This window comes from Ascochyta rabiei, chromosome 3, assembly GCF_004011695.2.
Source record: "Ascochyta rabiei chromosome 3, complete sequence".
In the NCBI taxonomy this organism is placed as follows: Eukaryota; Fungi; Ascomycota; class Dothideomycetes; order Pleosporales; family Didymellaceae; genus Ascochyta; species Ascochyta rabiei.
The window spans coordinates 1-16,584 of NC_082407.1; the positions used below are offsets into that span (position 1 = coordinate 1).

The window sequence follows — 16,584 nt, forward strand, 5'->3', positions numbered from 1 at the left end:
CCTAACCCTAACCCTAACCCTAACCCTAACCCTAACCCTAACCCTAACCCTAACCCTAACCCCTAACCCTAACCCTAACCCTAACCCTAACCCTAACCCTAACCCTAACCCTCTTCCTACACTAAAACCCTAACACTTACTCTTACACTTTCTCTTCTTTACTCCTACTTTCTTTCTTCCTTCTTCTAACCCTTACTCTTACACCCTCTCCTACTTCTAAACCCTCCCTCTTCCTTACCTTTACTTACACTTACTACTCCTTTTACACTCATCTCTACTCTTTCTCTTTTACCTCTACTCTTCTCTTCTTTCTCTTCTTTTCTCTTACCCTACCCTCTTTCCATACACTAAAACCCTAAACCTTACTCTTACTTACACTCTCTTCTACTTTCACCTTAACCTCTTTTTTTCTTACTCTTTCTTAACTCCTTCTTCTTAACTCTTTTTCTCTATCTTTTTCTTATCTCTTTCTTTTTTACTCTTAACACTTACCTTCTCCTACCTACCTCTTTTTAACTCCTTACTCTCTTCTTCACCTTACACTTACCTTCTTTTTCCTTCTTTACAACTCTAAAACCTCCTTCCTTCTTTTTTTCTTTTCCTACTCTTTCCACTTACTTCTCTCTACTAACCTCTTTTCTAACACTAAAACCCTAACACTCTTCTTACTCTAAAACCCTAACCCTTTTCTCTACTACTACTACTTCTACCTCTACTCCCTTTTTCCCTTTTCTTTTCTTTTCCTCTACTCTTTTCTATTCTTTCTTCTACTTTTCCTTCTATCCTTACTTCTCTTTCTACTACTACTTTTACTCTTACTTTCTTTTTCTTACTTTCTTCACACTCTACTTTACTTTTCTTCCCTCTCTTCTATTTTCACCTCCTTCTCTTCTACCCTTTTTTTCCCCAACCCTTAAACTCCTCTAACTCTTCTTTCTAACTTAACCCTACCCCTTACCCTTACACTCTTCTTCTTTAACTCTCTTACTCTCTTTCTCCCTCACCCCTACATTTTCTCCCTCTTTTTCACCTTCACTTCTACTCTCTTCTTCTTAATTCTTCTTCTTAACTCTCCTTCTCTTTCTACTTTTTTACTCCTAACACTTACTTCCTTCTACTTACTTTTTTTCACCTCTTACTTTCTTCTTTAACCTACACTCACCTTCTCCTTCTTTTTCTAAAACTTTACTACAAAACTCTCTTTCTTCTTTTTTCCTTTTCTCACCTTTCTTTTCCTCAACCTTTACCTACTCTTCCTACACCAAAACCCTAACACTTTTCCTACACTAAAACCCTAACCCTTTTACAATCTAAACTCCTTCTCTACTACTACCTCTTCTACTACTTCTACTACTTCTTTTCTCTTTACTTATTACCTCTACTTTCTTCTCCTTTTTCCTACTTTCTTAACTCTTAAACACTACTTTTTCTTTAACTTATTCTACTTCTTCCTTCTCTTTCTTCTACTCTTTTCTACCACTTACTACATCTTTCTCTTTTCTTCTACTTTTACTTAAAACCCCAACCCTCTTCCTACACTAAAACCCTTATACTTACTCTTACACTCTTCTTTATTCTTACATTAAAACCTTTACACTTTCTCTTCCTTATCCCTACTTTCTTCCTTCTTCTAATCTTTACTCTCTACTTCTCTCCTTAACTCTTCCTCTTACACTCTACCCTCTCTTACTCTTAAATTCTTCTTTCCTCCTACTTTCTCTCCCTCACCCTTACCTTTACTTCTACTTATTTCTACTTTCACCCTCTTCTCTACTCTCTCTTTCCTACCTCTACTCTTCTCTTACACTTAAACCTTACTCCTTACTTTTACTTACACTCTTACCTCTACCTCTTCTCTTTCCACACTCTCTCCTACTTTAACCCTAACCTCTCTTCTTACACTAAAACCCTAACCTCTTTTTACTCTAAAACCCTAACCCTTACACTTATTCTCTCCTTCTTCCTTACTCTACTCTCTTCCTTACTTTACTCTTCTCTTTATTCTACTCTCTCCTACTTCTTCTTCTCTTATCTTTTTCTTCCCTCTACTCTTCTACTCACAATACCTATTCTCTAATCCTTACTACTTTTCTCTATCCTTTCTACTTTTCTTATCCTTTCTACTTCCCTTATCCTTTCCTTTCCTTACTCTACTACTCCTAATCTTCTCTACTTTTTAATAATCTTTCTTTAAACTACTACTCTTTCTTTTCCTATTCTCCTTCTTCTCTCTTTTTTAAAACTTTAAATTTTACTCTTCTAACTTTTCTCCAAACCCTATCTCTCTTCTCACACTAAAACCTAACTATTACTATTACTTTCTTCTCTACTTTCTCTCACTCTATTCCTTACCTTCTTCCTAACACATACACTTACTTTCTCACTTACCCTCTCTCTATCTTACTTATTCTCTTTCTACCTTTCTCTTCTCTCTCTAATTTTTTACTCCTAATACTTACTCTCTTCTTCTTATCTTTTCTACTCATCTTTTCCACTTACTTTTCTCTACTACTCTCTTTTCTAACACCTTAACTTTCTTCCTTCTCTCTTTACACCTATATTTACTCTTTACTCTATCTTTTACTCTACTAACTTAATTTTTTTTTACTTTTCTCTCTAAAATTACACTTTCTTCCTATACTAATATTCCCACCTTTATCCTTACACCTTCTTTCTCTTACTCTTACTTCTTCTCCTACACTTAACCCCTACTCTTCTCTTTTATTCTTACTCTCTTTCTTACAACTTACTTTCTTTATTTTTTAAAACCTTCTACTTTTATCTCTCTTTTTAACCTTCTTCTCTCTTCTTTTCTTTTATTTACACTACTTTTACTTCTTACCCTACTAACTTTTCTTTTCTAAACTTATACTCTCTTTCTATACTAACACCTACCTATTATTCTTACTCTCTTCTTAACCTACTTTACTCTCTTATCTTTCTTTCTTAAACATTATTTTCTTCTTAACTAACCTCTTTTAACTTCTTTTCCTTTTCTTCTACTTCTTTCTTCTATCCTTACCTCTTACTTTCTTTACTCTATTCTTATTCTTTCTACTTTTCTAAATTTTCTTCTCAATCTCTCTCTTCTTTCTATCTCTTATCTCTTTCCCTAAACTCTTTATAAACTCTTTAAACATATACTCTCTACTTTTTACTTCTTTTTATACCTTTTCTCTTCTTTTCTCCTTATTTACTTCTTCCTCAACCTTTTTAAATTTCTAACAAACTACAACTTTCCTTTTTACTTTACTTTTTCCTTTCCTTCCTCTTTCTACACTTTTTCTCTTCAACCTTCTTTCTTTTCTCAACTTTTACTCTTTCTAATCTTTCTTTTCTTTTCACCTTCTATTTAACTACTCTTTTATTTCATACATCTTTTAATAAACTAACTTCTTCTTCTACTTTCTTCTCTTCTTTTTAATTCTTTCTTTTCATCTTTCTCTATTTTCTACTCTTTTTTCTTCATTTACTATCTTTACATCTTAATCACTTTAAATATCTTTTCTAATACTTTTACACTCTCTCTTTATTAAATACTACATTTAACTATCTTTTCTATCCTACTAACACTCTTTTAACAATTTTTTACCTTTTTCTACTTCTCTTCTTACTTTATCCTCTCTACTATTCTCTTCTCTTAACAATTCTTTCATTTCTCTTTTCTTTCCTTTTCTTCTTTTATACATCTCTTAACCCTATCTCTGCTACTTGCGCGCTGTTATACTGCTGCATGAACAACGCTACTCTAATTGCTACTACCATTGCGTTGCTGAAAAAAATTCGCCTTAAAACTGCTCTCTGTACCGCTTATCTATCTCTACAACTGCCTCTTCACTCTTGTGTAACACTTGACGGGCCTACCGCCCACCCACTTTCTCTTCTTCACCCTGCTTACCTGCTACTCTTCTCTATCCCGCTTCACGGTCTTAAACACCTCCCCTCCTTCACTCTTAACCGCATCGCTCCGGGGGCACATCCACGGGCCCCTCCCGCCCAACCCTCTACCCCCTCTCCCGTGATACCTTATCACGGGCCCACCGCCCACCCTTATTCTACTCTCTTCTCTCCTTCATCCTTTGCTCGTGATGCCTTATCACGGCCCCACCCACCTCCCCTCTTTCTCCTTTACCCTCTACCGCCCTGCCCAACTGCTTTGTGACACCTGACGGGCCCTCCGCCCGCCCCTCTCTCACGCACTACGGCATCTACGGGTTCGGGAATGCCTTTCTAGGCTGCGGCACCACAATCGGATTTGCTAAACTTCCCCTAACTACTGTTCTATCTTGTGACAATACTATGTAAACGCCCAAAACACCTTGCTCCACGTCATTTTTATCCCGTTCCATCTTTCTAATCTACCTGATACCCTGTTTAAATGCCCTTTCCCTCTACCATTTATTCTTATACCCGATTTATAAAGCAACCAACCCTACCCAATCCAAATTCGCGCGATTAACGCGATTGACGCCCTCTTGCACGAACAACTTCTTGTACCTCTCCTATCCACCATCCTGCTGGCTCTTCTACCTATTGCGCATGTCTTTCTTAACTACTCTACTATCTATCCAAATTTACTTTGTCCTGACTCTTACTTTCTTTAATACGCACGGCTGCTTTCGGATAGGGACTCACTTGGTTTGGTCTGCTCTCTCCGGATTGTGGGCTCTTCCTGGATCGGGGGCTCTTCTTAAATGATCGGCTCTTACTACTTGGGGGCACTGATGTGGACTCCCTTGGCTTACAGGGACCACTTTCGGGCCACTTTAGGGGACTACTTTTGGACCACTTAGGGTGGCGCACTACTTGGCGCGCTACTTGGGGAACCACGTGGGGAACTACTTGGGAACCACTTGGATTGGGGGACCTACTCGGGTTGGACGTGCCACTCAGGTGGGGCAACCACTTGGGTTGACGCACTACTTGTGGAACTACTCAGGGAACCACGCGGGTTTGTGCTGACTACGCGGCTTAATGCTGACCATGTGACTATGTGGATTGATGCTTACTGCGCGGGTTAATGCTTACTACGCGGGTTAATGCTGACTATGCGGGTTGGTGCTGACTACGTGGATTGGGGGATCCGCATGGGTTGGGGGCTCTACTTGGGTCGGGGGCTCTACTTGGGTTGGGGGCTCTACTTGGGTCGGGGGCTCTACTTGGGTTAGGGGATCCGCATGGGTTAGGGGCTCTACTTGGGTTGGGGGTTCTACTTGAGTTGGGGGATCCGCATGGGTTGGGGGCTCTACTTAGGTTGGGGGGCTCTACTTGGGTTGGCGGGTATCACTCAGGTTGGCGGGTATCACTTGGGTTGTGGGGACTACTTTGGTTGGTGGCCCTTCTCTGGGCGTTTCTTTCTACGTCTCTGAAGTGTCTGTGTTGCTATTTGGCTGTTTTGCACTTTCTGACTTGTGATCACCGTGCAGTCGCAAGTCAGCCTACAGCACGTTTCTCCTGACTTCTCCTGACCTAAGGTTTCGGGTTACGGTTATATCAAACACATTCTTTCTAGTCTGCTAAATACGACTGCACATGCCCCTCCTCCCAAGCATATAGGAAACGACACATCTGGCTTACGTCTCTCTGGCCCATCTTGATCTTTAATCCGAGCCACTTGTAAAGCCGGAGCTCATCGCTACCGTGCACAATCGCGGCGTCTTACATCTGCTGCTCCAGCCATGGCGTGCACATCAGTGGCTGGCAGGCAAGCAGCGCAGCTACTGCTCTCTGGAGCACTCCATCGTACTGGCAAGGCACATGCATCTCTTGTGTCTTAAACGCACCCTGTATGCTTGTTTCCTCCCACTTGTTGCAGATGGCTTGGGGCGCCCAGCAGTAAAAACACTGCGCATACTTCTCCTACTTCACTTAGTGCATAGATTTCACCTTAGACTCCATTAATGTCATCTGCGCTCCGCTGGCCTTTGAACAGTCCTTCCAGTCGTGGCGCGCCAGGTCAGCCTGAGTGGCCATGCAGATGGCGCACGCATTGCCCAGCGCTGGAAGTGCTGCTCTAGCCGCTCCAGGTCATATACTTTTTGTTCCGTCCTTTGCTGTTGCCAGATCTTAACCCTCTGCTCTTTAACGACTATAGCTCGCTCTATACATCTGCGCTACTCCTCTGCTGCCACCGCTGCGGTGTCGGCCTGCGTCTCCTCTGGCTCTTCCTGCTCTTCTTCGACGGCTTGTCGCTTAGTACCACCGGGGTGTCGCTCGCATAGATCACACTTCGACTCTCCCATCTCGCATTGCTGCCTGTTCTGTCTGCCGTCCATGTGCTTGTCTATCGCGATTCGCCGACAGGATTCAACTGTCATAAACTCCTTTGTAGGTCGCTCCAGCTTGTAGCCGAGCGCCTTCTCTACCCTCCCCTCTTTTGTTACATAGCACGCTCTCATAACAATGGACTCGCTGTCGAGCCCCGTTCGTCCCGCCCGGCCGCTCTCTTGCACATATTGGAGCAGCAGGGGACACATGGCAACGTGGATCACCACCCAGACGCCTGCAGCGTCGAGCCTAAGACCTAGCATGTTTGTGGCTGTACAAAGCTTCTCTATGCCCAGGGTGAAGCTTCGCACCATGCGTGCCTTTTCCTCGTCTAAGCCCATCTGACGGTAGTATGCAGAGCACTGCAGAAGCTTCGCAAGCCGTTTCGTCTCGTCCACAGTTGGACAATAGACGATGATCTGCGCCTTAGGTCCGTACCTACTCCTCTTCGCAGCCACGAGCTCAATAAGTACTTTTTCTAGCGTGCCACATGTGTACTCTAGCACCTGGTACGCAATGTTCGTTTGCGTGGTGCGTTCATCGCGGCATATGGTTACGGTCTGGGCATCGAGCCCTGCGGTGTGCAAGAAGGCGGGCTGCAGCGTGGGCGGCAAGGTTGCAGTCAGGTAGACAACCTGTGTGCCCTTCTCCGTCATCTCCACCATCTTGAGGAGGTCTGGCCGCCAGTCCTGTGTCGACTCCAGCAGCACGTGGCACTCGTCTATCACGATACGATCTAGCTAATGGAGCATGCGCTTTTCGTCAATAAACCTGCCAAACGCCTTCGTGACTGCGCTCTCAGGCGTCACTAGCACAATACGAGCCCAGTACGGCGGTCTTCTTCCATCCCACTTCGCGCAGGGGATGCCGAGCTGGTCGCAGCGATCTTGCAGATCGTCTCGCAAGGCATTCAACGGAGCCACGACCACAGAGACGCCGCCTGGCGAGACGGACGTGGGCAGCATGAACAGCATACTCTTGCCGGTGCCAGTAGCCATAACAACTAGCACGCGCAGCCGTCGCTGCATCACAGCCTTGAGGCTTTCTTCTTGCTTGCCACGATACTCGGCGTCCGGCCGTCCAGCGAGTCGCCTGAACTCTGCCTTAAGGTCCACCATCGCGAGCGACGACCAGCGCTGGAGCGCCTGCTTCTCTTGCTGCGCTACCATCTCCGCGCGAACACCGGGGTGCATGCGGCCGTCCTCCCAGGCAGATGCAAACTCCAGCACGCGATGCCAGTCCATGCTCACCCGCCAGAACTCCTCCCGCTCGGCCATGGTCTGAAAGGGAGACTCCATCATGGAGCGGCCGTAGTTGCCCTCCTCTGTTTTAAGGCTGTGGCCGGACTGCAACGCTTGCGCGTTGCTCTTCGCCGGCGCTTTGTTCCAGTAGAGCACTTCCAACCAGTCGCGTGCTTGTCCATCTCTTGCCAGCTCTCAGTGGATGGCTGGGTAGGCATGCCGCCAGGCGCGGGTGCCGAGAGCGGTGTTCATGTACTGAAAGGTCTGCTTGCGCAGGACACGGCGTATGCGATCGGTGCCCCAGTACCCGTCTGGGTTAGCGGATCGTGCCTTCTCACGGTCGGCTTCGCCGTACTCGTCTCCGTCGTCGCTCTCTTCGCTATCGCTCTCGTCGCCCCACTGCTCCTCCGGCTCTGGCTCCCAGATGAAAGCGGTAGGGCGGGCAACGCCATTGTGCAGCATCTGGAGATCATCTATGAACGGTTGACCGAGCCCGAGGAAGTACACCACCAGCTCACCCACCTCCCAGGGAACATAGCGGTGGATCGTCTTGACACGCTTGCTGAAGCTATACCCCTTGTGGTACGTGGTAGTGAAGGATACTAGGCCACCCTCTACAAACACCCCCCGATACCCTACCCCGTCTGCACTGTTCTCGCACTGTATCGAGGTAATCTCTGTCCCGCGACCAGGCCCGCCGCCAGACATGTGAACAAGCGTGAAGAGGCCTTCTTTAAACCGACGCACTCCTTTCATGTACCTAGCTACAGCGTCATCGCGCCATAGCGTCCGTTCCGGCCGTTGTGTGCTATCTATCCCACGAATGAATCTCTCCCTTAGCGGAGCCTCGTCCAACACCCAGTCTAGAAGCCAGTCTTGCCATCTATCTAGCTGGTTGTTGGGGTGCTTCAGAAAGCTCCAGCCCGTAGCCAGCTCGGCTGGCTGATCGACGAGTTTGTCCACAGACACCTCTGGAAGCGGGGTGGTCCCAGGTTGCACGCAACCCCTTTCGTCTAGATCCAAGAGTAGGACGTCCTTAAATAGCTGCAACCGCACCGTCTCGCAGAGTCCCTTCACCATCAACCGGAGATCGGCTAGCGAAAAGCTCTGCTTGTCAATGAGAAGCCGATCTCCATCCCACGACACGATACCGGGAGTATTACGTCGCTTTGCCTGTGTTCTAGCTAGCGTACGCAAGCGGAGCATTCGATTCATAGGACTGGGTGTGCCTTTGAAGTCGGACAGCGTCATAAACCGTTCAGACATGTCTTTAACTAGCTCATACGCAGTAGGTGCTGTACAAGGGTCTTTCTGAAGCGCTTTATCTCGCTGGCAGCGGGCATGATGCACTACGAGCGCTTTCGAGGTAGTGATCAAAGCAGACAGCGTTGGCGAGAACTCGTGCGCCGGAACCCACCCACCGCCATGGTGATCAGGCTTGAGGGCGAGGACAGCCACTCCGCTCAGCAGTGCGCTCTCGTGCTCGTCGCCAGTCAGGCTGTGGTTGAGCAAGGCGATCCAAAAGCGCAGGCATCGCTCTTCCAGTTTCTCTTTCTTCGCAGCGTCGTCTGAGCGGGCTATTTGCTGGAGTGACACTAAGAGGGCGTCTTGCGTGCTGGTAAGTTTGTATGGCGGCCGCTCGACCTGGTCATATGTGCGCCACAGGTAGCAGAGGATGCTCACCAGCTTCTGGCTGTACTTCTTGATCGTACCGACTCAATGCCTAGCGTAGAAGGGCCGCTCGTTCGATTCTGCGCCCGCCTCACGTCGCTCGATAATCTCCAGTGCGAGTCTGCCAACAACCTCAGCTCGGCTGCTATCGAACGCTTTTCGTATCAGCCGCTCCATAGCTTTGCAAACATCGCGTAAGCCCGTGTCGTCAAACGCCACTTCTTCCTTCCCACGCGCGTCTACCTCCCCACCAGCTAGCTGTTTAGCGCGCAGAAGTGCCGCCCTTGGGATACCTTGTAGGTGCGGGACCCATTCTGTGAGCTCTAGCCACGGATCAGCCTGCGAACAGATGCCCTCTTTAATCTTATCCTGCGCTGCTGCTGCCTCACGCTCTTCTTGCTGATGCTGGCGATCTGCCTTCACTCTCTGGGAGATGTCTGCTAGAGTCGCAGCTCCAACGCTCGTCTCGACTGCAACATACGCCGGCCAGCCAACAGCTCTAAACAAGCGCTGGCAGGATTGGCTGTCTCGCCATACTCGGTTGCGCGAGTGCTTGCTCTTTTGCCTCATATCTCCCCCTCGCTTTTGTTCGTTCACCCAGCCATGCTCATCCTTGCAATGTTTCTGCATGCCCTGCAGCGAGATGCAGGTATACCAACAACGCTCCGACAAGCATACCAGCCCGTCTTCTCGGCTTTTCAGACCAAAGACGGGCTCCTTAGCCGGCCTTGGTACACGCACGTCTCCTGGACTCTACGCAAGGTTTGGTAGCGCGCGTACAGCTGCCGCCAGGCTCTTGCGCGTAGCGACTGTGACCTTGGGATGGCGCTCTTTGAGGTGCGTAACGATCTGCGCTGGTGGAATAGCAGTGGCACATGGTTTACAAACTACGACTCGAAGTTCAGGCCGGTGTTCAAACAGCTGCGCAAATAGTTCCATGGTGTAAGGAGCAGAAGGGACACAAGTGGGCGCTATGCAACACGTCCGTTAGCCTAGTGTTTGCTATCCCCTGGCATATTGATCGACAGACTGTGTATCGATCTTGCTTTTGGTTTAATTGCGCTCCCAGCTCCGCTAACGCTGGTTGGTGAGGGTGTTGTGGTACATCCGTGCGCGGCCTGACTTTCGGTGCCGCGGTGTGACCGCGTCAGAACCTCAACAACACCCAACCCCCTTTCCGCACAACCTTCGTCCGAACTTCCGCTCGCAACCTCATTCGCAGTACACAAGTCGATAATGCACTAGTTGGCAGCATTAGACAGCGCCGCAGAGCGGTTTGATGGCGGTCGTCGGAGCTTTCCTCTGGCCAGCGAAGCTGACTTCGTTCGCAACTACGCGTACGAGCCGCCGAATGAGGACTACGAGAAGCTCTTCTTCTGCCAAGCGACCATCTCACGCTCGCAGCGTGATCCAGGTGCTCGTCCGCACAGCGCAGGATGGCTGATCCCCACCTGTGACGATGCCAGCGTCTGCAAGCCCGTCTTCATTGCCCACTCCGTCTTGTCAGCGATCTGGCTTCTGCGCGAGACGCTCGCCGACGACGTCCTGCCTGACAATATCTGGGATCGTCTGGTCTGCGCGGCCGAGTCGCTTGCGGAGGACGGGATGGAAGAGCCGCCGTCTGCGCAGAAGCCCTTTGCTTCCCCTTCACAACAGGCCTCTGCTCCACCCCCGCAACAAAAGAAGCGGCCACACCTATCTGCGCCGGCCCCTACACCAAAGCGCGCTCGAACAACCACCAATAAGACACATCCAGCCAGCCCTCAGCTGTCACAGCCTAGCGAACCAGATGAGCAGCTGAAAGACTCCCCTCTGCACATCACTACCATCTCCAACAACAACCGCCGTGCGGAGCAAAAACGCAGCAGGACACTCGCCACTTCGCGTGCGAAGAAGCGGCTTGCCCTTGGTCTGGTAGCACCTGGCGACAAGGCTCCTCTTCCAGAGCAGGCTGCCTACACCTCTATTGTGCAAAAGGACAAGTCTGTCGTCGCCTGGATCATCAAGCAGCCGGTCTCCGATGACACGGACTTCTACAGCTCCACCCAAACTCCCTACCTCACGGCCTGCACCCTTCTAGAGAAAGCGCGCGTGCTTGGAAACCAGTCCTCTTGGTACCACGCTGCCCAGTTCCTGCAGGCTTGGCGAGAACGTGGCTCACCCTTCAGAGGTGGCGGCGAGCTCGCTGGCAGCCAGAGCAGGACCGGTGCGGGAGCTAAGCGCTTGCAGCTGCTGAGTGTGCGCAACGATGCTGACAGGGATTTCTGCTTTGCCTGGAACATGTGCACACGTTATAAAGCAGAGCTAGCAGCTGTCTATATCAAGTCTCGATAGGCGTCAGCTCTCCTAGGTCAAGCATACTCCAACAAGATAGCGCAGATCCGGCATAACAACTTTGTATCTAGCAACGACAGGACGCGAAATCGATACGGAAAGGGACAGATCCGCACAGAGGCAGTTGCAGCGCTAGTAGAGTTAGTTAGTCCCAACGCTACTAAGAAGGACAAGCAGGTGTTTAGACGACGGTTAGGCCAAGCCATGCGCTGGTACTCCATTAGTCAGGAGCTAGGCTGGGGCATTCTGACCCTGATACCACACGACGAGATTGCGAATCGCTGGATAGAACGCACCCTCCGTGTAGGCCAGCTGCATGTCTGGATTAAGCTACTTAAGAAGGAGTGTCTAGACATTTGTGCAGCTAGCAAGGCACTTGAGAACTGGTTAGGGCCAGAGGGAATTGCTGGCGGGCCCATCAACGAGAAGAAAACGCTGAGCATTGAGGCGGAGGCGCCAGCAACCATCTACGAGGTGGAAGAGATTCAAGACAGCAAAGACAACGAAACTGACAACAGCGTTAACGACAGCACCAGAGAGCAAAGTTATGCTTCGCCGAAGAGTCCTACGCCAGCTCCGCGGTTGCGTCAGCTAACTTTGCTTAAATTGTTCCATCCTGTAGAGTAGATGTTACCTGCGCTCAACTCTGAACATTGTGCTACATACCTTATCGATACTGCCCTACAACATTGCGAACATTAATATTAAAACATCTACTATATTCCACTCACGTACCGTATGCTTGATTCTTCTAGAAATTCAACATATAATTGGGACGCACTTTGTACACGTTCCGCAATCGTTACAGCAATATTTGACTTCAGGAACAGCGAACAAATTCACGCTAAAAAAGCGAACAAATACAGTCGAGTGTCTGTGCTCACGCTAAAATTTACATAGGCAAAGCGAACAAATACACTGTCTTTGTTCGTATAATCACTGGGAGGACTCCCTGGGTTTAGGCGGGGGACCACTTTTGGGCCACTTGGGTTGGGGGTCTACTTTCGGACCACCTGGGGTGGATACTACTTTTGGACTACTTAGGGTGGCGCACTACTTGGCGCGCTACTTAGGGAACTACGTGCAAACCACTTGGGTTAGGGGACTACTAGGGTGGTTACTGGCAGAACTACTAGGAAACCACTTAGGTTGGACGTGCCACTTGGGTGGGGCAACCACTTAGGTTAACGCACTACTTGTAGAACCACTTAGGGAACCACTTGTGGACCCACTCAGGCTAGGGGACCACTGGGAAACCACTTGGGTTGGCGGACCACTTTAGGAACCACATTGGGATACTACTTGGGTTGATGCTTACTGCGCAGGTTGATGCTTACTACGCAGGTTAATGCTGACTATGCGGGTTGGTGCTAACTACGTGGGTTGGGGGATCCGCATGGGTTGGGGGGCTCTACTCAGGTTGGGGGACTTTACTTAGGTTGGGGGACTTTACTTAGGTTAGGGGACTTTACTTGGGTCGGGGGCTCTACTTGGGTCGGGGGCTCTACTTAGGTTGGGGGCTTTACTTAGGTTGGGGGATCTGCATAGGTTAGGGGCTCTGCATGGGTTAGGGGCTCTGCATGGGTTGGGGGCTCTACTTAGGTTAGGGGCCTTTACTTAGGTCGGGGGCTTTACTTAGGTTAGGGGCTCTACTTAGGTTGGGGGGCTCTACTCAGGTTAGGGGACTTTACTTGGGTTAGGGGACTTTACTTGGGTTGGGGGATCCGCATGGGTTGGGGGCTCTGCATGGGTTGGGGGCTCTACTCAGGTTGTGGGGACTACTTAGGTTGGGGGACTTTACTTGGGTTGGGGGCTTTACTTAGGTTGGGGGCTCTACTTAGGTTAGGGGGCTCTACTTGGGTTGGGGGACTTTACTTGGGTTGGGGGACTTTACTTGGGTTAGGGGCTCTACTTGGGTCGGGGGCTTTACTTAGGTTAGGGGATCCGCATGGGTTGGGGGCTCTGCATGGGTTGGGGGCTCTGCATGGGTTGGGGGCTCTACTTGGGTTGTAGGGACTACTTTAGTCAGTGGCTCTTCTCTGCGCGTTTCTTTCTACGTCTCTGAAGTGTCTGTGTTGCTGTTTGGCTGTTTGGCACTTTCTGACTTCTGCATGATACCAACGCGCTACTCAGTCTGCCTCTGTATCTTTAAGACACGTAACAATAAATCTGCAGCGTTAAACAACTATAAATAATAAATCAACGTAAACACAATAACCTACAACAATTATTTGGTTGTCTCTTTGTTTGTGCCTTGCGTTGTGGTAGTTGCGTTGGTTCTGACTTTTGCGTGTTTCTCACGCAAGCCTCAGTCACCACTAGCTGCGCTTTCCTCCTGCAGCAAGCTGCCCGTCCCTTTAACGTACAACACAAACAAGACAAACACCTAGCACATCTTGCTGCTCTGTATGCCGCCCCACCATACTGTGCTGCCCATCTACATAAGCACCTTGTTGAATTCCACCTCCTCGTTCCGCCTAATCCCCTCTCTCCGCATCTGTGCCCGCACCCAGTCGTTAAACGTGCTTCCCCACGCCGTCCACACGCACATCATCAACGTAAGCAGCACAGCCTTAAACTGGCAGCTAATTGCCAAGTTTTTCTGCCAGCCACCATCTGGATGGGGCTCGAAGCTGTCGCAAATCGACTGGGGAACACCGCACTGGAAGCAGCAGCTAAAATTCTCCCAGATTGCTTGCTCCCAGACTATCTTCGTAACGTCCTTCACTCTATCGCGCACCTTATCTGCCTGCAGTCGATTGCAGTAGGCAAGCTGGTGCTGGCCTGCATCCGCATGTTCCTTCGCCCGGCACCACTGGCAGCACGCCTTCTAAGACTTAAGCATCTCCTCCAGCCTCTGCACCTCCTGCTGCTCGCGCGACGCCAGCTCCCTCTCCTGCTGGCTTAAGTTCCTGCGCGCCTGCAGCTAGGCGTTGAACTCGGCCCTCTCTGTCTCGTCCTCGTCGCCCACGGCTGCTTCTACCTCTGCTCCAGCGCTATGCACCCGCAACTGGCACCAGCCGCACAGCTCTTCTCCTGGCTCGCAGCCCTCTCTGGTGTGGTTTCTGTCCATCTCGCGGTCTATAATGACTCTCATGCAGCCGTCACCCTCAACAAGCTTGCGCACACCCTCCTCTGTGTCTTTAGCCCAGCCGCCAGCGTATTGCTTGCCTTGCGGGCTGTACGTGGCGCCTCTAATAAAAATAACCTTGCTAGGAAGCCCGCCGCGGCCTGCACGTCCTCCCATCTGCACCACGTCGCGCATTTTCTGCGTGTTCCTCGACCCAGCGAACAAGACTGCCCTGACGGTCTCTCTGTCGATCCCTAGCCCCAGCGCGTTCGTCGCCACAAACACGTGCTCTGTCCCTTCTGTGAGCTGGCGCAAGATCTCCAGCTTCTCCTCCGGCGTGCCCACCTCGCGGTGGTAGCAGACAGCTCCCAACATTGCAGCGTACCTCTGCGCCTTCTTTCTAGAGTTAGTGTACACCACAATCTGGCCGGGCAGCAGGTACTGTTGCTTCTTCTCCTCCACCAGCTCCGCCAGCACGTCAGCTTCGCTCTTTTCTTAATAGTTGTACCAGTGCACCTTGTACGCAAGGTTGGGCCGGCTCGTTAGTACACAAAACCACTCGCACTGCTCCTTTAGCGGCAGCGCCATTAGCCAGATAAACTCGCTCTCCTCTGTAGGTTTCAGCGTCGCCGTCAAGCACACGAGCTGCGTTTCCGCCTTAACCAGCTCGCGCAGCTTCAGCACCTTAGTCTGCCAGCCCTTGACTGAGTCCAGTATGGTGTGGCACTCGTTAATAACAACGCGGTCCAGCCAGCCCATAGATCGCTGCTGGTTAATGAACTGCTCAAATGCTAGCGTGGCCACGGACTCAGGCACCACCAGCACGATCGAAGCCCACTCGTGCGGCTGCTGGCTGTCCCACAGGACGCAGTCGATCCCAGCGGCTTTGCAGCGATCCATCATGTTCTGCTTGAGCGCAACTACGGGGACGACCACGATTGTGACGCCAGTAGAGCACAACGCCGGCAGCATAAATGTTGCGCTTTTGCCTCTGCCTGTGCCTATAATTACTACTACAGGGCTCTTCTGCTTTATAATGGCCTCTATGGCGGGCTGCTGCACGCTTCTGAACGTGCTGCCCTTCCCCTGCAGCCGCTCGAGCGCCGCCTGAACGTCCACCCTCCGCATCTGCTTCCAGCGCCGGAACTGTTCCTCTACCGCCTCCTTTCTAGCTTCAGCAGCCCAGGTCCCCTTCGCGGGCGGCGTCTTTAATGTTGAGCTGAACTGTAGAAAGCAGTGCCAGGCGATGCTGACCCGCCAGAGTGCCTGTTGCTGCGCCATAATGCTAAAAGGCGACTCATCTATGGGCCTGCCGTAGATCTGACCAGCATCTTAGACCTGTGCCCGGATCCCAGATCGATCGGGTCGTCTTCCACGTCTTCTTCTCCCTCGTTGTCGGCCCAGTTAAGCGCCTTCAGGATGTCCTTGTCTTAAAGGTACTGGCGGAAGGTGGCCTTGGTGTTGTGCCTCCAGATCTGAATGTTAAGCTTAGTCTGGAGCCAGTGCAGCGTAACGCGCTTGATGGCTCGCCGCACTTGGTCTGTACCCCACCGCTGCGGCTTCTTCACAGCTGCTCGCTTGCGTTTCCTGCCTGATCCTGTCTGGGTGCTGCGCTCGTCTTTGTTGCTCCCTTCTCCCTCTTCTTCTTCTTCTTCCTCTCCAACTCCCTCTCTGCCCTCCTCCTCCTCCTCCTCATCTTCGTTAACGAGCCGCTGCTTCTTCCTTCGCTGCGGGCCAGCCCACGCCTCCTCTCTAATCGGCTCCCATAGGAAGGCGCTGGGCTCTAGGACGTGGCGCCTGCTCGATGCGCGCTCCAGCTTTTGCCAGAACGGGAGGACCATCTACAGGTAGTAGAACAGCAGCTCGCCGACTTCGCGCGGCAGGTAGCAGTGAATGACCTTGGCATTGCTGGTCTGCCTGATGCCTTTGTGGTACATGGTTACGTACACCATCAGCCCGTCCTTAACAAACAGCCTGTGGCTCTCTGTGTTAGGCATGTTG

The 16,584-nt window shown here is 50.4% G+C and overlaps 2 protein-coding genes across 2 annotated transcripts, besides 11 other annotated features; both read left to right on the top strand.

Moving 5' to 3' along the window:
• Nucleotides 1-112: a telomeric repeat.
• Nucleotides 113-114: 2 nt separating this feature from the next.
• Nucleotides 115-5,088: a dispersed repeat.
• Nucleotides 728-904: a tandem repeat.
• Nucleotides 1,945-1,991: a tandem repeat.
• A 189-nt stretch (nucleotides 5,089-5,277) lies between the features above and the next one.
• Nucleotides 5,278-12,454: a mobile genetic element.
• Nucleotides 10,416-11,513, top strand: EKO05_0001781 (uncharacterized protein; the record flags this gene model as incomplete). The annotated part of the gene is made up of 2 exons (XM_059635753.1): nucleotides 10,416-10,423; nucleotides 10,475-11,513. The coding sequence occupies 2 exons, from the start codon at nucleotides 10,416-10,418 to the stop codon at nucleotides 11,511-11,513; spliced, it is 1,047 nt and encodes a 348-aa protein (XP_059491736.1).
• Nucleotides 11,718-12,140, top strand: EKO05_0001782 (uncharacterized protein; the record flags this gene model as incomplete). Its single annotated transcript, XM_038942231.2, has 1 exon — nucleotides 11,718-12,140. One exon carries the CDS (start codon nucleotides 11,718-11,720, stop codon nucleotides 12,138-12,140), a length of 423 nt encoding a protein of 140 aa, XP_038795242.2.
• A 4-nt stretch (nucleotides 12,455-12,458) lies between the features above and the next one.
• Nucleotides 12,459-12,726: a mobile genetic element.
• Nucleotides 12,727-12,910: a dispersed repeat.
• Nucleotides 12,911-13,499: 589 nt separating this feature from the next.
• Nucleotides 13,500-13,629: a mobile genetic element.
• Nucleotides 13,630-15,208: 1,579 nt separating this feature from the next.
• Nucleotides 15,209-15,901: a mobile genetic element.
• A 312-nt stretch (nucleotides 15,902-16,213) lies between these two features.
• Nucleotides 16,214-16,283: a tandem repeat.
• Nucleotides 16,284-16,394: 111 nt separating this feature from the next.
• Nucleotides 16,395-16,584: part of a mobile genetic element that runs on past the window's edge.